Source organism: Bemisia tabaci, chromosome 4 (assembly GCF_918797505.1).
Source record: "Bemisia tabaci chromosome 4, PGI_BMITA_v3".
Classification (NCBI taxonomy): domain Eukaryota; kingdom Metazoa; phylum Arthropoda; class Insecta; order Hemiptera; family Aleyrodidae; genus Bemisia; species Bemisia tabaci.
In genome coordinates, this window is record NC_092796.1 from 39,388,286 (window position 1) to 39,413,898 (window position 25,613).

Genomic DNA, 25,613 nt, shown 5'->3' on the forward strand with positions numbered 1-25,613 from the left:
AAATTTACATTGCAATTTTGTCTTAAAATTACAGTTTTTAGCTGGTTAAATAGAAACTGTTAGTGGATAATCAGATTTTTCTTCTAAGACAAAAGAAGTTGCACAATCTTAGCAACATTGCAATGCTCCTGGTTGAGTCCTGGTTCCTTTTTGCAAAATGCAATCCAAGTGTTCTCAGTCTCCTCAGTTCTTTCATGAATCGTAACAAAAAATGTAGATCCTTTTATTCTCTCTGCTTATTTGAATCCGTAATCCAAAGTCATATTGAGCTGCTTACATTGATTGTCTTTCAGACTGTCAAGGCACAACTTTTCCTAAAATTGAAGCACTGGTAACCTAATTTAGCTTTGAGTTGGCGGCACAAGAAATATACATATCTATTATGTGAATCAATGATTGAAATCCTAAATTTTTGGTTAATAGCTCTTGTGGTTTCCATCCATTTCGGTCATCTTTTCCGAACACATCTTTGATACTTTGGGATACTATAACTCTTAAATGAGTCCTTGTTTCACTCAGAAGATCGGATGGATCTCAAAACCAAGGAGTAAATTCTTTCACTGTACCTACAAAAGAATTCATGAAAATCAAATTTAAGAAAGGCAAGAATAAGAGCTGCTGTTCAATTGACAAGTTAGCATTTATTTAAACAACGATTAGATCAATGACGATAATCATAGGTACAAAGGATAGTTGAATTTACTATAAAACCTACAAATAAAAATAGTGATAGTATATTTTTATGATAAAATGACATCAATATCATTAACACGTACATTACGATAATTTTAATTGTGATAAAACATAAAAACAAAACTGAGTCTTTACAACTTAAAACATGTATTTACAAGGTCGAGAGATTAAAGTTGATTGTACTGACTAATAAACGTGACACTCAACAGGGACCTAACTTTCATCCAGCGGAAACAGTAAGTACAAATCTAACAAGGAATCTGAGTGCCTGCGCAAATTTCCAATAGCATCACACAATAAATACCTACATCACAACCAATTTTTAGATTAGCCGCGCTTGAAGCAGGAACACAAAGCCGAAGTGATATGAACAAGAATTTACCAGCAACTGCGATAAGACAATCGTTGCTGTTGCTTTAAAACAAGGGCACAACTTAAGGTTAAAATAACCTTCTACCCCGCATGTACTTAAAGTATTTCACTATGCTGTCATTATAACTGATTATTACACTTTTTTCTTTTCTTTTTCTCAAGTTTCTTTGTAGTAAAAAAAGGCAATATTCCGGTACACATGGAATTCAGAATGATTTCTGAAAAATCTGCGATGCAATGAGGTTATGACTGAAAAGTTAATTTACAGGATGGAGAAGCCTGAGAACCTCCATGCAAAAAATTAGCTTAAAAATTATTTGTGTAGAGAAAGAAAAGTTTACAAAATATCAAAGTTTCTAACGATTTGAAATTCCATTTTTTTTAAGTTGTACCATACTTTTGCCCTAATGTTAGAGGGGGAACTTAATTTATCCATCTAAGTCCTACAAAGGTGATTTGGGGCCAGATTCTAAAATGTGAACACTGACACTCGTTTTCAAGGTACATAAATTAAAATGGAATGAAAGGAAAGGAAGATTATTCTAACCCAACATGGGCCCAGTTATTAAAATTATACAATGATGTTTCTTTCATTTTGAATAGTTATTCGTATAGAGTTTTTGTGGGCGAAACTAGGGGTTCCTTGTGAAGGAAGCAAAGAGAACAGCATACCATCCTGTATCCCTCGACGAATAAATTTAATTTCTTAGTCTTAAAAATTTTCTGCAGAACACAAAGTGGATCTTTAGGCCCTTCAAGGCCACCCGCTAGTTCCACCTTTGAAAGTTTCTTTTCAAACAACAAGAGGGGAGAATTTACTGAGTCATGAAGTAAAAAAATAGATCTTAACTGACAGCCAAATAGTGCAGTATATAAACTCAATTTTTGATTTGTAAAGTCCGTTTGGCCGGTAACTTCAGCAGCATTTGCAAGTATTAATCACAAACATCCTTGAATTTTTTACAAAAAAAATCCGATAATTATAACTCCATAATTCTTCCAAAAATGTTGCATAGTTCAACAGTTATAACATGCCTCATGTCTGACAAGAAACAGTTTTTTCTCCATAAAAGTGTGCGCCGATTTGTTTTTGATACGTTTTTTACATTTAATGCCAATATACCAGCTGCAAATTCAGAAAACTTGTGTTTTGGTGGATTACATGGAAATATTCGTAAAAAATACTGACAAAGATTCAACTATCGAATTTCCTCATCATTAATTATTAGAGATGAACGGATGAAAAAAGGATGATTGTACATATCGCCTCTTAGAAAACTTGATGACTGGCTTTATCCCTACCACAAGACTTGGTCCAGTGCTGCAAATTGAGCAAGCAGTGCAAATATGTACATTGTTGATTAATCAGACCAAGGTGGAGAGAGCCCCAGAGCTCTGGGATAGGTGTTTGTGGTAAATAACACAATTCGATAAGTTTCTCTAAAGGCACTGTTACCATTTAAAGGGTCATAGAAGTTTGGAATTTCGATCAGCATAATTGGTTTTTGCTGATATGAATCAAGGGTATCAATCACAGTAAACTTTAAAGCTGTTCAGCTGGGCTGATTGTAAGCTCCAATATTTTTAGGGTTAGAAGTGTGAAACAAAAAGTCAAAGAATTATAGAACAACCGGAAAGAGAAGAGATGATGTCTCCGTTCATAGTGTTAACTGTTGCCACACCCAGAGCTCTAGAGGACAGCAGAATAAAGGAGATAGTTGTACCGCCATATTGAAACTAGAATGGAGGCTGCAACTGAAAATCGGTTCAGTTACTCGGAAGTATGCCATCTTTTGAGTTCAAATAGTAAAACAGAAAAAAAAATAACTAACGGTGAGAAAAAAATAAATAAAAAAATAATGTACAAAAAATAATCATAAAGATAAAAACAGTTTGGACAGTTTCACAGAAAATAAAAATTTCAAATACTAATTATATTTTTGGGATGTCAGTATTTTTCAAAGACAACTTCTCAGTGCTGGAATACGTCTGAAACTGCCTACATGGTCAATTCATCTCACAATCAGATCTTGCAGGGTCTCTGAACAACGGCCAGGCATGTTCATCGAAAAATTATGGTTTGATGGAATATTCTTGTCCAAAAATGAATACTAATAAAAAAATTCTGCTAACAGTGAATTTTGCCTTCATATACCAATTAGATATTGTCAACCGAAAGAAGCACAGAACAATATTCACCCAAGAAGGTAAACAAAAATCTGCCAACTGTTCATTGAAATTCGGTCTTCATCGAAGGGATGTGGTATGACTCAGCTGAAATGGTAAAGCTTTAAAGGTTGTTTGAATCAGCTAGCTAAATTTTTTTTCCTCGCTTTCAACCCATTTAACACAGATTATTGCTTAAATTACAAAAAATACGAAGTATACATTGATAAAAGATACAAGTAAAAAAAATGAATAAAGCAGGAAGATCTATGTTGAGAGCTTTGAGCAGAGTGTTTTGTTTTTAATCACATCTGGCTTGCGATATGAGTTCTGCGGTTAAAATAGAAAAACTCGAGAAAGTTTCTTGGTGGTGGATAGTATTATCCACAACATACATTGATTGGCAATATCTTAGATGCATATAATAAACACATTCGGTGTTTAAAGTAACAGTTTATTTTCTTTTACTATAGATAAGAATCAACCATCAAAACACAATTCAGCAAGATGCACCCCTGATCCAGTTTCAAGGTCTTGCTCTTGTTACCTTTTCCAAACTTATTTTACAGTTTGCATGACTGTCACTTTCAATGATTTAAAAAATAAGAAATATGTTTTATTCAATCCGTTGTCAATCCTTCCATTCTGAAAAAAGCATGCTCTCTAAAAGGAAAAATACTTATTCCAGAATGCAACAAATGACGGCAGATCGAATAAATGTATTACTTCTCTTGGTTTTTAAACATTTGTGAGTGCTGCTATTCCAGAACTGAACATAATAAATTATTCTCACAGTTCACTTGCTCTAAAGGGACAAACAGACATCAAACAACTAATCTTAACAAGTTCTTTTCTGACAATATATGAATGCATAATACTGCAGAATTCTCCAGCTGTGAGTGCTGCATAATACTGAGTTAGTTCCAAAAATACACTTTGAGGGGCTTTATTTATTAATGAGATTAAGATCCAAGCAGAAGAAGTTCACTAAGGAAGAGTCAACTATTCCAGAAGCGACTGGTAGTATGTACTGGCAGTTCTTGTTGCTTTTAATGAAAATTCTACTCACTTTGGACTAGAGAATGGGCTCTATATTACACAAAAATGTTCCGCCTGCTAAAAGTGACCAGATGTCTATCCTAAAATTCAACCATGAGCCATTTTGACCAAATCTGGGATCAGTTTTGTGTGTCTCGATTTTATAGAGAAACATTCCGATAACAACAGCTGATAAAAGTTGTCTTAAAGGACCGGTTACATTGAGCTTATTTTTTGAGCAAAGAAGAAAAATTGATACATACTAATTCATGCAACAACCACTCAACCTTTCTATCTCAGATGCTTGTTTATTCTGATTCCCTCTGTTTTACAGTCGGATTGTCTCTAGATATTTTATGATTGTATAAACATGTGCAGTTAAAAATTCAATATTGCTTGTTAAGAAAAGTCTGCTCAGAAATTAGCTCTGGGTTAGAATAGAGGTGACAAGATGCAATTATCTGTTCAGCTTGATTGCTTATTTGGGTTTGCATGACTTTATGGATACTAAAATGAATACTAAGAGAAGAAGACAGTCTTAAATTCTTCAAGCACTTCTACATCTTCCTCTTAGATGCCTGCTGGATTTGGAAAATGTAATGGATCCATCTGATCATCAAAATATGAGAATGGTCTCTTAAGCCAATCAGCAGATTCAGAAATTTCATCTAACAGACCTACAAAAGGAATAGATCGAGTGGAGAATGGCAGAATACAGGTCTAAAAAAATTGACCATGTAGAATATGACTGGATGCTGACTGACCCTTATTCGAAAATGACGAGAGTATTGACATTAATTCAGGAGCACATCTGATCTGTCTCCACATTCTTGTGGAGAGTCTAAGAGCACATAACTCTTAAAAATAGTGACAGTAAAATCGACGCGAACAAGAGGGAGGAACATCACGAAATTACACAAGAGTTGCGACCGACGCAGTTCTTACTTTGATCTATTGAGTTGGAGTTGGACGGCGTTTGTATTGATGATTGATGCGACGTGACTGGATGGCTGTTGCCAAACCTGAGTTTCTTGCTTGATGAAGATTTTATCGTGTGCTGATTCGAAGATGAGGCAGCTGTTGTGTAAGAGGTCATTGTGTATGACTTAAGATACGATTTGATAGGAAGGGGAAGCGGTAACTGGTCAATTCCATAGACAGTAGTGCGCGCCACTATAGCTCGACAACACAACTCTTGCAGCGACAAAACTGCAAAAAAAAAAAAAAAAAACAGAGGTTGAGGTTTGATCCTACCTTAAAAGAACAGCTATTACGACAGAGAAATAAATTGCAAAAAAATGTGCAAGGTGCAGTCTTTGTATTGAAAGGAAGTGTGAGACCACTAAATTGTTGTGTATGTCTGTATTAGCAGCCACTAATTTCCATTGAAGAATACAAGGGACATGGTTATGTTTTGGCTTTCTTGATCGGGTCGCATTATTACATTTTTACTTACTTTTTCGCCCAATGTAAAATTTTTACATCAGGCAAAAAAGTAAGTAAAAATGTCTATACAAGGGACTTTCATAATTGGCATGGAAAGTTTTTGAGCTCGCTTCAGACAGGCTACCACATTGTCCGCCTGTTGCTTTTAAACCTACTTTCAATTGTTTTTATTTAAAATTCACATGTTGTTTTCATGACACGAGACAACAATTAAATGTTTTGAAAATGTTGGGGGCAAAGCTTTAATGGTGATTTTACCAATAAGGGTTTAAATTCAGTCTTAAACTAATGTCTTATATTAGAGAGAAAAGGCTCATCCAAGCACGAACTTTCTCTCAAGAGAGTTATGCTCATATGATGAGACATCAACTTTGGATTAATATAAATGCACATTGGCAAAAAAAAACAAAAAAAAAAAAAAAAAAAATTTAAGTAGCACCATCAACTTCAGGGCTCTGTTCCCCTCTACCTATGTCGGCAAGGGAATATCCCAAGGATAAAGACAAAAATTTTCTAGGAAAGTAGTTTATTTATATACAAGTTCTTATAGTTAGGTTTTTTAGCACTTTTTTACCAATTTCTCAATTCTGTCTCTTTATTAATTTTTTTTTTTTTTTTTTTTTTTTTTTTTTTTTTTTTTTTTTTACTAATTTTGTCTTTGTATAGTAACATTCTCATTCTATTTAGCTCTTCTTTTCCACGACTCATATTTACTCATATATCTTAACAATTTTAACCACCATATTCTCAGTCTTTCAAAATTGTCTTTTCTTTTTATTCACCAAAAAGTGCCTTTCTTATTCTTATTCTAGTATACTTACAGTGTTAAATTTAAGTGTAAAAAGACTTGAAGAGTCTGATCACATTGTTGTATTGTATTTTAATTGTATATAATACTGAATAAAAAAAAAAAAAAAATAAAAAAAAAAAAAAAAAACATTGGCAAAAATCACCAACTTGGCTAAACGACCCGTGCATCAAACTGCAATCTAATTGTCGAAGCTTTACAGTCTGAAAAAGAAAGAAAAATTGGTTACCTTTATTTGACCTGAGGAGACGTTCCATTCCATTCCTATGTAATGCTCTCCTAGAGAGTTCACTGAAACTTTCTCGAATATTGAAATCACAGAGAGGGCTCACTTCAAAGAAAGCCATTCTGTTTTTTGATGCATATTGCTCTGCATCCCGAGTGGGTACTTGTCTTTTGAAAGCTAGATGTAGCCGGTTCCCAATCAAAACTTTGGGGATTCCAGGAGCATGCTGCAAGCACACAAGAGAGGTTTTAAAAATTACATACGACTAACACTTTTGATGGTATACATGTGATATAAATGAGCATCTCAGTCAGTTCCACAGAGGGGTTAATGTCTGAAAATCAGACGAAAGTGCAAGTTTATTTATGCATCCCAAATGAATACTTTAATATCTTTTTACCTAGCTACATTTGACCAGTTCCCAATCAAAACTTTGAAGATTCCCTCTGGGGGGAAAATGCAAAGATGATTTTGATGACGAACTATTATCTGACTGCCAGACAAACCATTCATTGACGCACAATACAATCTAGACCCCACATTAGGAAATTTCGGCAAGACGACAGGCAACCCGGATTGCAACATGTGCCGAGACAATGGAAATGCCAGTCTTGCCTGTGCCATTGCCTGGCACGCTTCGTATGTCAGGCTGTATCAACTAAGCTGAAGGCGCGTCTATACCCTTGATTTACCCCCATAGCTGTCTTACCTTCCCCGCCTAAAGTCAGGCCTAGTGCGCGGTCTAGATTGTGTTATAAGTCAATGATACCATTCCATCATAGCTTATACGCCATTTTTGAGTGGCCTAACCTATGTGACCAGGAAGCTTGAAAACTGAGAATTTTTGTAAAGTAAAAAAGTTAAAACTCATACTTACACATAAAGGAGTAATGCCAGAAAAAACCCGAAATAAAAATTTTCAACCAAAAATGACTTATGACTCCCCTTAAGATTTTTAAGAAATCACACGAGATAAAAATAGTAAAGAATGGCATGGTTTCAAAACTCACCTCTTCCACCTCCTTTAGCCACCTGTCTATTCCATCAAAGGACCATTTATTGGTGATGTCATAGACTAATAAAATGCCTTGGGCTCCTCTTGAATACGAACGTATGATCGTACAGAATCTACCTTGCCCGGATGTGTCCCATAGTTGCAGCTTGACTCTTTTCCCATCTAACAGGATAGTTGTTGTTCGGTAGGCTGCAAAATACATCAAGAACATAGAAAATTTAGCATGATTCATTCTTCTAATGAAATACATTGAGCTAATAAATTGTCAGACCTGTCGCAGACCTTCTCGACCCTGAGATATCGCATACAATTAGAGATTTCGCCAGCTAAGTTGGCACTTTTTTACATTCCAATTGCAAACAACCACAATGCAATCATCTGGTAGGAATGGAGGATTGACTACGCTGGCGGCGGTCAATTCCTCGATCGCTTGCAAGCGGAATGTAAACAAGGGCCAACTTATCTAACAATACCTCTAAAAAAATTATAGATAACCTATTAGAGAGGTAAAAAGAAAAAAAGGTTGTGACTTACTTAGAAAAATTCAGGAAAATGGAGGGTCCTCAAAATTAGAGAGCCAAAATCTTTTTGAGTCAGACGCATTGGTGAAACCAATAAACTTTCCAAAAGCATTACCAGTTGTTTCGGCAGACCTGTGTACCCCAAGTTTATTCTGATTTCCAAAAAAAGGGCTAGACAACCTTAGCGGAAAGGTAAGCATTGAGCGAATTAATGATAAGTAACATATGAATCAACGCTCTACAGGCCCTTGATCTCTTAAGTAAAGCACCTAATGTTAGTCGAAAACGCAGTAAGCTACAGAACGTAATCAAAGGGCAGAAAATGCACATCATAAGAAAACCATCCAGAATAATTCTGGGTCACTTCAATGCAACGAGTTGTCCTCTCCGCTGTAGGTGATCAGCACAGAACTGAGTGAAGAACCTTGCGTTGAACTTAGAATAGGGTTATGAAAATTCAGATGGATGTTCTGGTTGATAATGAGGATATACTTTCAGTCCAAACAAAGATGCAGGGAGGAAGAAAGAGGGCAGTACAGGCAGAAGACTAGAGAAAGTACAAAGTTACTTAGACTTGAATAAACAAGGGGTTGGAACGACGCAGTTAGCAAATTGCTATATGCCTATATCTGCCGATGGCGTAGCTCAAGTCTACCGAAAGAGGTACATCACCAGTGTTCGCTGAATGCGTGAAACTCGTTTCCGCATTGAAACTGCCTCAAGACCGTGACAGTTTCTCATGATGGCCTGTGGATATAGCACAGATTCAAGCTGGTCATGCCTAACATGCAAGACGAAAGGCTCTTTCAAACACATGGTGATATCTGGATTATAACTGGAAACTCGAGGCTGCATTTGAAGCAACGATGATGCTCAACTGTTGTTCTCAGAGTTTGGCCGAATGAGGTAGACTTAAGAAATGTGCAAAACAGAGACAATGTGTGGTCACTGCTCAGCGGGAGAGTTGAGGCTATGAAATGTACAAATGAGAACTTACCGCTTCCACTCCAAAATGGGGATTCCGCAGACCCGTCCTCCATGCCACTTAAAATTTCTTGCTTCCCTACATCACTGTCTCCAACAAGTAGAAATTTTAAAAGATAATCATACTGTTTCATGCTTTGACAAGTGGATACTCTTGATTCCACAGCCATAACCATTCTCCCTAGGACTTGCTGGTTTTGAAATTGTGAGAAGCATAATAAACTCTAACGAGGAGTGCAAAATCTGCGAGACGATTGGAACACATTTACTAAATCACCGTACGAGTTAAATGATAAAAATTCTGAAAAAATATAAGGGAAATCACAACTAACTTCATTGTAGTGTTTTGAGTTTTTTTGTATCAATATCAATTGGAGAAAAGGAACACCACAAATGAAGAGTTTCAAGTGACGTCAGGCGGCTGACCAACAGGCTGACGTCACCATGGGACTAAAGTTGATCAGCTGATTATTTATCAAACGGCCGTAGTACACGAAACAGTCCGGTATGAAAAATTGCCGCATCTTGAATTGCAGGCGAATTGAGATTTTTATTTGTTATCAGCATATCAGTTATTTTGGTTATCAAGGTTATTATAGGTTATGTTATGTGATGTTATCTGGTGAACTGGTCTTTCTGTTGAAATCATGTGAGCGCATTGTGCATGTGTGTTTCCAAAGATAAATCACGACAAACCGAGATTAATACTTCTGCATTCCATCGAAGTGTGGTACAAAATCGATTAATTTGATCATAATTAATTTTTTAATTGGTTCATCCATATCATAAGCACAAAAACTTTCTAAGTTGGTATGTGTTTCAATTCACGCACTGTCATGCAATGGTGTTTTTACTCAGTTTAAGAACAACTTTCCAAAGCCACCACAGTCGTTTTCACAAATTTTTCCCGTATTTATTTAAATCCCAATCATCTATTCCAATCCCCCTGAACAAGAATCAACTCTGCACTTCCTCAGCATTATCGTAAGTAATCAGTAAGTATTAAGTTCTATGCTCCATCAAATCATCTGACCATTATTTCATATATTTGGCTCCTAACTGATTCATTGTTTCAAATGATAGATCAAAGATGCATGTTTATCGTGATGGGCTGTGTTCTCATCTGAAGGTTCTTGATGCACTTGGAGAAGAATTTTCATTCACTGCTCGTTTCAAAAATAAAAAACCATGATGAAGGTCTTGTAATTGCTTTAAGAAGAACTTCCCTGCCTTTAATTTATATCTCTGAAAGACAATCAATGAAGTATTCACATCTTATTGCCACTCTTCAAGCCATTGTCATGAAACTTGATTCTACTTCATTTTGGTACTTCAGCTTAGTTTTAATTATAATGAAAAGTCCTAAAAGAAGAGAGTTCGGCAAACGACTTAGGTATTTCAGTTTATTTTTTGTCTGGTATCGTAGAATAATTGTGCATTCTGTAGCTCTTTCAAGCTTTTGCTAAATGAAGTCAGACTACTCTTACGAAATAGCATTGAGTCAGACATGGTGAGCAACCTTGAAATAATTGTCTTATGTAACATTTTTACTTCTGTTTTGTTGTGCACAGAAAACCCTCTCTCGTTGGATCAATGCAACTTGTTATGTATCACTGTGTCAAATCCAGCATCATCAAGCTGGAGACTTGCTTTTATTTTACTCTTCTGTCATGAGAAACATCGCTAATCATTGAAATTGAATTTTTCAGGTTCCGAAATTTTTCTTCTGGTCGCATCATGTCAAGTCAAGAAAATCTTATTTTGAAGGGAAAGCTCGATCACTACAATGGCATGACCATTGACTGTGATTCAGTGCCTGAAGAGGGACTTCCATTCGCCCAACGACTGGAAGGTAATTTATTGCTCGCTCAATTTCTCAAAGCACCACATCAACTGGAGTATAAAGCATCTTCCTTCCAAACTTCATCTGCAGATTTTCGTAGTATTCTGAGACGCATAATTTTTTTTCTTCTCAAAATGCATAGACATCACGTATGTAGGCATGTATGCAGACACTACAATGAGGAGCTCTGAAATCTAGTTAGGAATTTACTTAAATAAATAACTAATTTTCTGCACTCAGAATGCAAAAAGAAAAGACAAGCAAATAGGTAGGGAGACATATTGCTGTTGGGAATATTTGAGAGTGCTGGAGCGAGCCAAACAAGCTTAGTTTCGTTGCAACGTCACATGGTTTCATTGTCAATTCATTCATTTAATAAAGTACGGCTGCACGTTTCTCTACAAAATTTTTGGTGAATTTTCTGTGACTTGACAAAAATAATGTATTGCAAGCTGAAATAGAATCCTTTTTTTTCCTCTTTTTTTTTAATGGAGGCTTAAACTTTAAATTCAAGTTAAACAAAGTATCACAGAACTATTCCTCTTCTCTAATTTTTTTTCCTCCTGTTAACAGAGTCATTGAAAAAGTGGGCAGCAGAAAATGTGCGAGGAGTATGGTTTCATGTAAGCACCAAGCGCGCTGACTGGATTCCAGTTTTAGTGAAGGTAGAAACATCATGTTATTTCTAAGTTCCTTATGCAATTTGCCTCAAGATTTCTTCCAGAATGAATCAAATAGATATAAAATGATAGTCTCAAAATTATCTAGAAAAGTGAAATAATCTGTCAAGAGTGGGGGTGTTTTTATATCGTAGGTGAACAAACATTGAGATTTCAAAAAAATTTAGCTAGAATACCATACAAAGTTGTTTCAAAAGAATTTATAACTATTGTATGAGTTTTGTAAAATGTTGACCTTACTAAAATCCCCGCCATAAAGACTACTAGATGAGGACTGGAATCAGGTGACTAATCCTTTGCTTGGGTGTTGAGATGCAGGTATATTTTCTCTTTTAAAAAGTGCTGGCTTAACGGAGCCAATCAATCCTCAAACAAAGGTTTGAGCAGTGGCTTGGCACTGCTTCTAATCTCCCAGTTTTTTTGAAATGGAATAAAATACTAGTTTTGTGATAATATTTTACAGAAGACAGATTAGGTAAATTTATGTATCTACAAGCCTTTTTAAGTTCTCTATTTTTGTAATATCTCTCTAATGTAAGCATGTAAACATCTTATTTTCCTCAAAAGTTCCATCTCTAATCTTGAATTACTACCCCTTTCAGAATGGTTTTAATTTTCATCACGCATCCATAGATACTTCAACTCTGACACTCTGTCGCTGGCTGCCTCAAGATGCAGCATCACACATTCCAGTGTATGCACACACTATGGTTGGAATAGGAGCGGTTGTTGTTAATGAAGATAATGAAGTTTTAACAGTGAAGGAGAAATATGGTCAAAGAATACAGTGGAAGCTCCCTGGAGGCTATGTTGAACCTGGTAATAACTGGTTTCTTGCTTTTATTTTTGTGAACACTTTTTGAGAACATTTTTTGCATGATCTTTGAAGACAAGGGCAGATGAGCCTTGTTTGTTGAATTATTTTTTTTAATATTGCCTCTATAATTTTCATAGTTTAAACCTTGTTATCTGAATTAATACCTACCTTTGTCTGAAAGCTATGAAAATCATGAGAATTTTGGAAAAAATTGAGGAAAGTATTTGTTCCAGAATTTTGATGGGCGAATTACCTATGTAAAGTTTTATTGCTTGATTGGCATTAGCTCTATGATACACACATGATCTTTCAGCGCCTACTGTAAAATTTTGAAAGTAGTTTCATATCACTTACTCTATGAGCTGTCTTTATTTGATCCCCAGGTGAAGATTTAGCTGATGCTGTTGTGAGAGAAGTAATGGAAGAAACGCACATTGAAACAAAATTCGTCTCCCTCTTATCTTTACGGCACATGCATCAAGCAAAATTTGGTTGCTCAGACTTCTACTTCATTGCCCATCTTGTTCCTCTATCCAAAGACATTAAAAAATGTGATCGAGAAATTGAGGATTGCGTCTGGATGAAGGTACAGCCTTTTCATTCTAACAAAAAATAGATAGAGGTACAACGCAAGAGTCGTTTGGACAAATGTGTTGGCATTTAGTGTTGTACTGAAGTTTAACGCAGGTTGGCAAAATCACACACTTGCCCTTATCATTCCATGTCCATTTGTGTCAGGCAGCTTTGTGTTTTTTATGCATCATTTCATTATGTTCTTACGCCTCACTTTCTAAAATCAGAGACAGCCTCAAAGAGAATGGGAAATTTCCGAACGCCATACATAAGTCATCATTTTCCTCGTGGAGAAACGTTACTACTTTTTGGCGCTGCCAAATTTTCCCTCAAAAATTGTATCTTTAGCAGGAAACTGTTGAACATTTCTTAATGAAAAATTCAATGATTTCTCTTTCTATTACATGCAAATATCAGCAAAATTTTAAACAAAAATTGCTAAATCATATTCTATAGTTAAAAATTGAAATTTTTGAGTCAAATTTGACACTTCAGAATGGACTTACAGTCCTACATTCGAGAAAAAACTGAATGAAACGAGATATTAGTACAAATCTATAAGGAGTTCTTCGCTCTATTCTCACTGAAGTTCTTACTGTATTCTAAGGGGAAAATACTCAATTGTTTTGTGTAATCGGCTGCTGTCGCTGTAGAGGAAAAATGTTGCAAATTGAAGACACTGAATGATGGAATTAAAATATGTCTGTCAAATGAAATAATTTTAAAATGTTTAGAAACTGTTCCGATGATGTTTGAATTTTCGTTATTTTGTTAATAGTCGCTGTTATAAGCACGAAGTGCTCTTACTTAAAGATGGTGTGTTTTACAAGCGAAGAATTTAGTATGATATCGAAAAATTTAACGATAAAGAGAGGAGTTCATTCGTGTATAGTTCTTTCTCAGAGATGTTGTTTGCTACTATGTGCTGTACTTTTAATTGTGCTGTGCTGATATTGAGACCAACTAAACCTGAAGCGAGCTACAGGTGGTATTCTGATAAGTTGTAATGAGTGCCTAATTCCCCTCCTGACCCTCCCTACGTTTCATAGTCGCTTTTTTTGGGGCGAATGTTAGTAGATTTAGATTTATACAAGGATGGAATTTTCGGAGATCTTTTTATATGTACCTCCAAGCAATTTTTACCTCCCCTAGATGTGAATGAGAAAAGGCCCCAATGCCAAACAGGATAGTGTTCTGAGAAAAAATTGCATTTGAATGAGCTTTTCTCCTCCATCATGATATTCGTAAATTTTACACTAGATTCAACTAAAGCACATTATTTCTTTGGCCCGGTCAAAATTGGGCAATGATCATTTTACCAACCTTTATTGCATCTTTCCATTTATGGATTAAAATGGACGTTCCATTGTTTCAGATTGATGAATATTTAAACCATCCGGAGGTACACATCAATAACAAGTTTTTCGTGCAGAAGTATGTAGAAAACAAGAAGAATAACGTAGCGTTTATCGGTAAAAAATCGCACCATCCTGTAACGAAGAAGGAGCAATACATTTTTGCAATAGAGTCAACGCAATGAAAGCCACTGAGAGGCTTGCAAAGGATTTGATCTGGTCAGTCAGAGTTTTTCAAACATCCCAGAGACCTGTCAATGTAGCCTCAATTGTATTTAATTTTTTAATGGCATGAAATCATTAAAAAGGTATTAAGGTAGCATTATGAAACCGAAATATTTTTGTTTCAGAAAAAACACTTATATTTTTATTTATTTCCTGTCCTAAGTTACCAAAATAATACTAAGGGTTAAAAAGCTGGGTCCAGAAGTTTTATTTTAGTTATAATTTCTTAAATGTGTACATCCGGCTAATGACAAAAAAACAATAGACCAATAGACAGGGTAAAAAATTAAGAATCACAATGTGTGTTACCTCTTCAAAATTTTACAAACTATATGATGGACGTATTGAGACTTTCCAAAGTCAACTTAAAAGCTAGAAAATAATGGTTTTTGTCTATGTCAACTCAGACATCTCGTTTGCAGGTAAACCACTCAAGTTGAATCAAGCACTGATTTGATGTCTGTAAGGAAGGAGTTTCTTGCGCACTAACTTTTTTTCTTTTGAAAGATTGAAGGTATCTTGTATCAGAAAAAGGAGAAAATGCCTGTGAAACTAAGCTCTAGTTATTTGCCCGATGTACAAAGTGATTTCACTGCGCAGTTTGGCACACATTGCCTATGGTTTTTTTTTTTTTTTTTTTTTTTTTTTTTTTACAGTGAGGCGCCGATGTCTATTTCTCTTTTACGAGTTAAATTCAGAATTTTTCAGTATGTTTAAGTGTTCTTAGTTAAATTTTGTTGAGAAAACATGTACTGTAGTGCTCAAATTTTTACCCTGCCAAGTAGTCCATTTTTTATTTGAAAATGCTGAAGGTTCTGTGGAAGATCATGAATCATCTCATTGAAAGTTTTTCTTTTCAAACGAATTCCAAACAAAAAATGTTAAGTACCTACTGCAATACTGTACAATAATTATTGAATCTGTTTTTACAACTATCTAGCATGAAAAACAATCGATAATATTTCCAAAAGTAAAGATTTATTAAATGATTTAAGTGTAACAGAATGAAATTTTGACTTTTACGGTCTCATCTCTTAAGGTAAAATTGATTCTAATGCCATAAAATGCATAGAAGAGGATACAAAGAGAGAAAAATGTATGTATTAAATTAGGAAATTGCGGAGTAAAACTTGTTGCAAGATTATGCTCTCTGATTGCAGATTCATGTGTATAAAGTTAGGTTTTGGATATGAATTTTTGCTTGAAGGTTACTTCTTTTTTTGGGTGCTGCATTTTAGATACACCGACATTAGAACTAATACTAATCAATATTAACTGTTAGATTCTTGTTAAAGCTTGCCACGAGTTGACAAGTGGCTGTTGCATCAGGAGATTTCTGGATGATTATAATTAGTTGCAGGAGCTGGCACCTTTTTCAGAGAGGAAGTGCAGGTTATGAAAGTTTAAAAAATTGTTACTGCTTAAGAGTCGAGATTTTTCAGTGTGTAATTCAATGTTTTAAATTCATGTTTTGGAATTCATAATTTAGTCTGCTGACAAACTTTACAATTAGCCTTGTCATAATTTTTTAAGGCCTCTCACTGCAGGAGAAGCCAACTGTATTTGTCCCAGTTGCATTATTTTTAAGACAATCAACAACTGTAACATTTTTACATTACGCTGAAATGCTTTTTAAGGTTAAAACATGGTAATTGCAGATGGAAAGAATGCGAAGGTTTTTTTCAAGCACACTGCATTTGTTCAAATGTGATATTGATTTTAAGATTTAAATTAAAGTTTCATAGAAGTTTTAATCTTGATTTTCTTCTTTTTTATCACTTATTTATTTATTAATTTAGCAGCTCTGAACATGAGGAATAGTCTATTATGTATATCAACAGTGAAACTACCAGACCATGTGTTCTCAGTTTAGGATGTTGCATATTTTCTGACATACTTTATTTTTTAGATGGAAAACTTCTCAATGTCATTTCTCGAAAACTTCGATAATTTTTCTTCTCTGCGCGAAAACAACTCTGTGAAAACTTTACAGAATGACACTGAATTGTTCTCCATCAAAGAAATAAAATGAGAACGGAGATTCTTAAACAACGAAGGGAGCTGTTTAAACAGAGAGGGAGGTTCAAGCCTTTTTGACGTTTTAAAATGGGGAAAAGTAGGTGTGAAACACTGCATTACATGACACCAAAATTTGCGGAATCTTCTGTTTTTTTGCACATTAAGCCATAGAGAGTAAAAAAAATTTTCACAAAATGTGTGTACTTTCACAGCCCCCTAATCTAACATTTTAACTTTGACTCATAGATTTTATGCACATCTGATAATGCAAAAACATGTTTTTGCCATTTTCCTAAAATTCAGAATTTTTGAAAACACATATCCAAGCGTAGCAAAATTCAAACGATAATCAAAGGTGGAGGTTAACATAAGCTTTGCACAATTTTTGAGGTCGGTTTAAACTTGTATTAAAAAGAGTTGAAAAAAAGGAGTAACAATATTAAGAATACAGCTTTGGGTTTTTCTTATAAATGGTCTCTTTGGATAACTTGTTCTTTTGGGATTAAAAAACTTGTCATTATAAACCATGACAAATCTAAGCATAAAAAAAACTTTAATACACATACGATACAGTAAAATCACAGATAAAAACAGAACTAGGACTGACAGTTGTGACAGGTAAAAAGTACATTTATGAAACAGGGGTCTGACTGGTTTGAGGACTCTCCTCAACTGGAATTGCGGATGGGGAGGGAACGAAAACGTTTGATGCAAAATGCTCTTTAAAATACTCCATTCCCTTTTCCTCATATTCATTCACACTTATACTAAGTTTTGCAAAATCATCAGACAGAGCCATCTCTTTCGCACCAAACCAACTATCCAACATCAAGTTGCTTGCTTCACTAATATTAAACATTGATTGGAAGGGTCGAATTTCCATCAACTCTTTCCGCAGCCTGTCCTTTAGACCAGGTAAATTTCCGCAACCTCCAGTGATAAAAATATTTGAGACTAAATTTGTTGCCGTTTCCTCATTAAACTGTTTTAAGATGTATTCAATTGTTTCGGCAATCCCTGCTTGAGATACACCGATCATAGAAGGTTGGAATAGTACCTCCGGGGCGCGGATATGTTCAGTTCCGAAATGTAGTTGGTGCGCTTCTTCTGGGTTTAATTCTTGCTCGTTTGAATTTTCACTGAAGACAGGGTCGTATTGGCGCAATACTTCTTCTAGTTCTATCAGTTTTTCTTGCTCTTCTTCGCTATCACTATCCCCTCCATCCTGAAAATGGAAAATAAAGGCACTTGATGTTAGGACAAGGAAAGCCTTAACCGCCGCCATTATATTCTTAGTTTCTGACGTTACAAACTTCTAATCAGACAGTGTTTTGATGACAGATTATCAATTGTTTTTAATTTGAGAAATTCACTATGCTTTTATCTGTACTGGATTTCAAATATCCTCCAAAGATTTCATGTCAAAATAGTTTGATATATTACTATTTTGGCAGTCTATTTTGTCTCTATTTTAAAAAAAAAGAGACATGAAATGGAAGTAAAAAATGTTTAACTCAAGGTCCATTATATTTTTTTTCCAACATCAATCCACAAAAAGTTGATGACTATTGATTCTACCTCAGTATTTGATGTGCAAATTAAGAGGTGTAAAAATAGCAGGATCTATGAACGACCTTATCTTCTGGAAGATGGCTGAAGTACAAAAGCTCGTAACTCCATTTGCAACGTTGCTGACTTCCTGCTAGACTTTTTTTCCCTCATTGATCAACATTAATTCTTGAAATCTTCCTTGATTTTTCTGCTCTGTTGGCAAATTATTCTGCATAAATTTGAAGCTGTAAATTTGGCTTCTTCGTCTTTGAAAAAATAAAATAGGAGCAGACATTTTGTAATACTGTAATGGAGATACGTGATTTTGCACTTTGGCCATTGAAATGTGAGTGCCAAGGGTAAAATTAACTCAAACAGTTGGATTTACCTTGTTGATGACTTTATAGACGTCCCAATCCTCGTCTCGCATCCCAAAATCATCATCTCGTTTGTCTTTTTTGTTCCCTGCTAGCTGGCTAATGATTCTCATTCTTTCCCAAGATGCTGCTGTTCTCCTTTTCGCCATATCTTGCTTGCGTTGTTTCCGTGCTGACCGCTTATCTAGAATTCTTTGCCTGATAAAACGAGAAAAATGTACAGTGATAAAACCTGCAAAATAGTCTAATGTAGCTTGGTCTGCAAAATAGTCTAAAGATGCTTTTTCAGAATTTCAGCCTATCACTTAATTGAATGGACCAAAAAAGCAGAGCTACTAACAAGCAAATCGATGGTTAGGAAAGAAAACAATCCAATGCAGGATGAATAGCAAACTGTTAATTTTGGAGAAAATGAGTTGGTGAATTTACCACATTCCACAGGATAAAATAGGCAAGCTGATGTTTTAGTTTTTTCAATTTCACACAGGAGCGCCGTGACGTATAAAAAAATTTCAATTCTTTCCAAAAATAGCGAAGTTTATTCTTCGTCCTATAAAATCGTCAGTTCGTAGATAGGCGGTTTTGTTCCTTAGCCATAGAAATGTTAACTGCCTCTTCGGCTTGCCTCGGAGGATCCCTTCTTATTATCGTTTCTCTATCACTACTTTGCTACCTCGAAAAATTTCAACAGAGATGCACAGCAAAAGATTTCTGTTGGCTTTTTCTTTCATTCTTTTTTTCTCAGTCATGAGATAGTTACAAAAACGTATAACCGTGCTAGTTACAAGTCAGACGGTGATTTTAAAACAAATGAGTATTTATGACTTTGAAACTGAAAAGTTGCTTTCATTTGTTCAAGTTTTGTCGATTTTAATTCCGTCAAAACATACCTCTTTTCTCTGAGATCACTGATCCACTTTTTCATGTCTTCATCCTTCTTTGGCACAGGCATTTCCTTCATAATCTTCAATTTTGGCTCCTTAATAAACAATAAAATACAACACAAGTAGAAAATAAACATTCCTCTTAATGAAAAAATAAAAAGTTGAATAGAAAATTGGTGAAAAAATCTTATTTACTCATCTGAGAATGCTCAGTGAGCCAAGTTTGCAGTATGTTTTATAGTTGTTTTCTAATAGGGAAAATTGTAGAAAAATAGATATGATAGGTAAAGGAAGAAAATGTACCGTTTTTTGACATTATCAGGTGGCATTTCTTGTTTATACACATTTACTTTAACAGATTCTATCTTAAGTCATATTTCCTCCAATAATTGTTCGATTTAGAAACCAAGAATACTCAGTTTAGTTAATAGTTTCCAATTAAATATGAAATTCATTAAATTTCAGACACCTGCAAACTCTCCATTACACCCATTCAGTACGAACCGCTACAAGTAGAAGAAGAGATTTTTTTCTGAGTAATTAAGAACTTAAAGAAAATGTTAATTTGAGAGGTCTAGCCAGAATAATCGTCTCAATCTGCTTATTTGTTTTTAGAATCAAATGACTTCATGAAATACTGAAATGAGCCCGGACAGATTATGAAGGCACTGTTTTGGAAGCACTAGAAAGAAAAGAACATCACTTTGAAAATATTGGAGACAACAAGTTCTTGAAAATGAAGAGGTTACTTTGAAAAATGGGATGGGCAGGAACTGTGTGCATTGCTGTGTTTTTTTTCAACTTAACAGGATTATAAAATTTCTACATGGAAAATATGGCGAGTCGCAAAATTCAGAGTACAAGGAGAAAAAAAAAACGACTTACCGACATGCATTATTGGAACTTGTATTTTATATTGGTGCCAAAAGAGAGAAACTCCAAGTGTAAAGACAATTTTTTTTTGTTTTTTTCTGCAAATCTATGATGTTCCTCACAAACAGGAATGGAGCCAGAGCTCTAAAATACATGCAGAAACTAAATTTTCAAAAAACTCAAGTAACAGTGCATTCAAACTACTTCTGCAAATGTTCTTCTTTGGCACAAAAGCACCCTCAAGTCCCAATTTTTAAACTTAAAGCACAGAAACTCACCTCGGTAGCAATAGTATCAGTCACAACATTTGCTCCACAAATTTTCTGTTTGGTTTTTTCAATTTTGGAGCGCAGTTGGTTGATTGACTTGATCAAATCATTTACATCCTTTAATTCAAATGACTTCAGGGCTTCCTAAAATAAACAGTTCAACAAAAAAAAAACGATAATTTCATTTCAGATGTGATAAACAACTTTTCATACGTCAATAGCTAGGACATAGGCATAGGCTCATTCAGTTTATTTCAATGACTTTAATGCAAGGTAAAGAAAAAAGAAGTTTGTCTTATTGCTTTGCTCCTCTGACATGAGGGCGTAATTCTGTTTCCACATGAGTTCCGAAAAGCATTAAGTTATGCAGAGTACAGAGCTCTCGTAGAAATTGAGATACGCCCTTTTACTAGGGGAGCGACGATTAGCACATATGCTCCAAAGAAAATGCGCTGTTTTAAAAATTCCCAACTTTTCAAATTAATTATGATGTAGCTCAAAACTGCAATTAAATTTCAGGATGCTGAGTAAAAAATCCAGCTTACCTGAATATTTTTTTCTGCATCATTGAACTCCACCATCTCTTGAATCGCCAAGAGCTGATTCAGTTGTTCCTCTTCTTCAGCCAGCTAAAAATGTAAAAAAGAGCATTTCTTTCAAACATTGTATCAAAATAACTCTCAATCGGAAAAGAAGTCTCCGGTCAAACTCTTTTAAGAAAACGAACTACTTCAGTCGATGAAATCAATAGAGAGGCATGTTGCAGGCTGAGCAAAAGCACTATAAAATTTAGAATTAAAGTATCGTTTACAATTAAAATAAAAAAAACCCTTGAGAATGTAAAATGCTCAATGCTTACAAAGTTTACGCACATTTTGGCCTGTTTGAAAAACTCTGATAGCTATCAGTAAGGGTCTCTCAAGTGTAACTTTTTCTAAACGCAAAACCTTTCAAAGCCACACTTTTGCCTCCTATACAATACCTATCCGATTGGTTTGCAAATCTTAGAGGAAAACTGATACATAAATAAATTCAAAGAAAAAAATACGATAAGACTCACTTGCAAAATTGAGTCAATTCAAAAAAATAAAAACTCACAATAAAAACAAACGCTAAGACAAGAGAAAATTAAAATTGACCTTACCCTTTCTTCGCGCTTCCGAGCATTCATTTCAACAAGTTTTTTTGCCAATTCTTTTCTGCGAGCAAGTTGTTGCTCTGGTGTTAGCGCTGGAGTTGTTATATTGAATGGTAACTGAATTCTCCTCACATTTTTATTGTAGTAATCTAAATCCGCCCACTTGTTCACTTCTTCTTTATAGTCGATTGCAATTCGACTGTGTTCATGAATTAACTCCTATGGAAAGAAGATTTACCTTTATTAAGGCTGCATGGATTGACTACTAAAATGTTTTCAGTTTTAAAGGATGAAGTACATGATTTGAATAAAGAAACCGACATAAGTTCAACAAGGTTCTCAAGGGGTAATGTTTTCATTAACGATGAATTTGTAAAAACTTGGCTTGCACACAGACCTTAATATTTCAATTAAAAAAGTGATTAAAATCCAATTTTATGGTTTTGATTTTGAATCGATGGTGAAACTACCACACTAGGTAACTCTAAAAATCTGTTTTTTTTTGAAAGAGCAAAAAAACGGTCTACAGTCCTTGAATTTGAGTTGAGGTTACAGGATCCAGTGCTTTTCGAACCCTGCCTGAGCCAAGATTACAAGTAGACATTTATTGGGGATTCTGAGGTAACAGAAAACAAATGGTTTTATAATTTGACATGACGTATATGCTAAAATGATATTACCTCTGCTCTAGAGGGAGTAATAGCAGCAAAATGGGCAGGATACTTCAGTTGCAGTAGTCGATACAGGTAGTTAACAACATGGAATCCACCGATATCAATTCTTCTCGACCGAGAGTAATCAGGTTTAAAATCAACGATAGGAATTATATGAATACAGTGATAACCACAGCCAACTACCAGCCCATACTGAGCTGCTGGGTTGTTCTTTTGGTAGCTGAAAAGGCAGTCCACACCATAGCAAACTGCAGGTACTTGATAGCATTCGAATAGGAGCTCCGACATAACTGTAATGAAAGAATAAAATTGAGTTTAAACATAATTAAAATTTCATAGGGAAATTTGCACTGAATTTCATTGACTGGGCTCAGCAAAGAGAACAAAATTTTGTTGACTTCATTCGAACGGCTAAATAGTCAGCGGCAGTTTTCTACGTTCCCCAGACGCCACGCACCAGTAGCGCCTAAAAGTTAGGGGAGGGGGGGGCTGGTTCATCAAGGTGCTTAAAAAGTGGCCGTACCCGGAAAATTCTTCAAACTTGACAGATAACCATATTTTCCCCCAAAGAATTCTGTTCCTTTCTGCTAAATGTAATTTCTACAGAGTGAGCAATAAAAGAAACAAAATGAAAACATTCATTGTAATTGTAAGATTACTGAAACGAAAAAGCCAAAAAAAAGCCCAAAAAAAAAAAAAAAAAAAAAATGAGGATTTTGTTTGCTTTTTTAAATAAGTTTTCACAATGGACTTCAGATTATCATGACTAATGAGAGTCAGGCCAATGTCGATGAGTAAAAAATTATAATAATTGATGGAAAGCAATGCTTTTGACTTCTAACACATACTGCATTTATAAGAGAAAAAAAAAGAGAAAAAAATATGGAGGAGGTTGTCCACACTTTGGCCAAGGAAACTTACCAAATCTTTCTGGATAGTGTAATAGTGCCTAATGAGCATACCACTCAGGGATCGATACAAAAATACGCTTTTTGCAAGTTCCGATGGGATGTGACTTACTGACTGCTCTCATTTGATTAGTGAGGCATATGAATTAACGGTATATTTTTACATTAAAATCACAAAGGCACTCAATGCAACCGATTTTCAGGGGAATTTGTAGAGATATCCACCTTCAAATGTTTCAAGAATGGCATATTGCACATTCATTATGATATGGGAAAATAAAAAGAATAAGAGCCTGAAAAACTTACACTGTCGACAATAGTTGGGGTTCAAAAAGGCCTCTGTGAGTAAGATAGGGTGATTAACGGACTGTTCAGTGTTTATACTCAGGTGAGAAAATGAGTAGTCGAATATTTGTTCTTGGACATCATAATGAGTGACGACATTGCGATCAAACTGAGATTTCAGTTGAAGTCGAACTGCTTCCATGTTAGTGATGTCATTTCCCACTTGCAGCTCCGTGACCTGTCAAATGAACACGCAAGTCTGAATATACTGAATGATAAAAATTGTATGAAAAAAAAGAAGAGACAAGAAGACCTAAATGAGACCATGATAGGAAAGATACCAAAGTGAGAGATAATTCACAACCAAGAATAGACCAATTGCCTTGTTTTTTCATTGACAAGCAGGTTAATACGACAAAAAAAAGAGAGAGAGAGCAACAGAGATACTTAACAGTTGATTTCACCATAGATTTTGGGCATTTAAAGGTACATAGGTAATGACGCTCACACTTACTTTTTTCCCTCTTTCTTTCCTTGGCTTGGCAAGGACATTCTTGAAAATGAGATTTGGCTTCTGTGCGGATGCCCATCCTACTCTACACTGATAAGAACCTGAAAAAGTAAGAATACTATTTTTGAGCACAGAAAAATATAACACCTGTAAAAAATTATGCTAGTAATCAAAGAGGCCAACAGTAAAGACTAAGGGTTAGCAATTTTACGTAGATGTTTCGATGGCGTAGTTCATTCAAATTTGATTTGAAAGAAAATTATTCCACTCCAATTTCACAAGTTTTCAGTCCATTTTCATTTTATTTTTGCATTGAAATCGATAACCATTGAGGGATATCAATTTCGTAACTAGAAAAACACATTTCTTCTCTCCTGCTTTACAAAATTTTCACCTATGAGTATTTCATTTATCACAAGAAAACTGCTTGTCATCTTTGCATGAAATTGGCAGAGAAAAGTATTAAAAGGAACACTGAGAATCTCCAGAAATTTTAACCAGTAGTAATGTACAGACATCTGTTTCTTATAATTAGGAAATTTACAAAATTGAGATGCAAATGATACTCTATCACATAATCTATTTGTACTCATAGATGTAAGCGATGTGTATGAATGATGAATACCTCGGACGGACTGTTCCGAATTTGAAAACTTGAGATACTCATCAGAGCAGAGGTAAGGACTAGGAGAGAAATGAGAAATCCTAGAACACTAATCCAGTGATAAGCATTCTGATTGTCAAGAACTGTAGAACTGAAGCATTGAAAATCTTTACTCCAAACCCAACAACACTTAATATTAGATCAAATTACAGTTTTAAAAGTATCTAGACAATAAAGAAAAAATAGGAAAATCGTACGGCCAAAATGAATTAACTGCTCCTCTTACCGTTGTCAATAACAATTGGCGTTCCGGATGTCCGCAACAAATCAGTGTAGGGGTGGAAAATGTCTGGAACGGTTTTTAAGTCTTTCAACCCAAAAACTTCCATTACTGATGGATACTTGAATCAAATATTTGACTAATAAAATTCTTTATGCGAGATGAAAACTTAAATCAGCGCTGCTCACAGAGGACTTACTCCTAATTGTATTAATGAGATCGAACATGAAATCTCTGAGGGATTAGCAATTCAAGAATTGAGGATACCTTCTGGGTAGTGAACAGAATACAGACTATGTGCGGGCAGTATCAAGGGGAAAATAGAAATGGAAGTGAATTAAATGCAAAAGATTACTCTGATTACCAGTGACTAATCAATAAGATGACAAAAACACTTCAAACTACAATTTTTACGCATTCTTGCTAAGTTCAATCCATAATCCAACCCGATTCAATCGCGTTATCATCAAAACATAAC

General features: G+C 35.0%; 3 protein-coding genes across 5 annotated transcripts; 1 reads left to right on the forward strand and 2 right to left on the reverse strand.

The window, feature by feature from the left end:
• Positions 1-621: 621 nt before the first annotated feature.
• On the reverse strand, positions 622-9,652 carry Rab40 (RAS oncogene family member Rab40). The gene is made up of 4 exons (XM_019043108.2): positions 9,283-9,652; positions 7,760-7,953; positions 6,753-6,975; positions 622-5,478 (listed from the first exon to the last, which is right to left on the reverse strand). The coding sequence occupies exons 1-4, from the start codon at positions 9,443-9,445 to the stop codon at positions 5,174-5,176; spliced, it is 885 nt and encodes a 294-aa protein (XP_018898653.1). The 5' UTR covers positions 9,446-9,652; the 3' UTR covers positions 622-5,173.
• Positions 9,653-9,868: 216 nt separating this feature from the next.
• Positions 9,869-16,516, forward strand: LOC109031524 (uncharacterized). 2 transcript variants are annotated; one of them, XM_019043082.2, is made up of 6 exons: positions 9,869-10,253; positions 10,979-11,121; positions 11,686-11,777; positions 12,395-12,611; positions 12,993-13,195; positions 14,558-16,516. In XM_019043082.2, exons 1-6 carry the CDS (start codon positions 10,111-10,113, stop codon positions 14,720-14,722), a joined length of 963 nt encoding a protein of 320 aa, XP_018898627.2. In that variant the 5' UTR covers positions 9,869-10,110; the 3' UTR covers positions 14,723-16,516. The 2 variants fall into 2 exon arrangements, with proteins under 2 accessions (XP_018898627.2, XP_018898628.2); XM_019043083.2 differs by having other exon boundaries at positions 9,871-10,264.
• Positions 16,517-17,317: 801 nt separating this feature from the next.
• Positions 17,318-25,613, reverse strand: Arp5 (Actin-related protein 5). 2 transcript variants are annotated; one of them, XM_019043081.2, is made up of 10 exons: positions 25,142-25,613; positions 24,255-24,352; positions 23,762-23,978; positions 22,554-22,837; positions 21,880-22,092; positions 21,281-21,364; positions 20,745-20,879; positions 19,600-19,688; positions 18,721-18,907; positions 17,318-18,006 (listed from the first exon to the last, which is right to left on the reverse strand). In XM_019043081.2, exons 1-10 carry the CDS (start codon positions 25,242-25,244, stop codon positions 17,413-17,415), a joined length of 2,004 nt encoding a protein of 667 aa, XP_018898626.2. In that variant the 5' UTR covers positions 25,245-25,613; the 3' UTR covers positions 17,318-17,412. The 2 variants fall into 2 exon arrangements, with proteins under 2 accessions (XP_018898626.2, XP_072155930.1); XM_072299829.1 differs by having other exon boundaries at positions 25,500-25,522.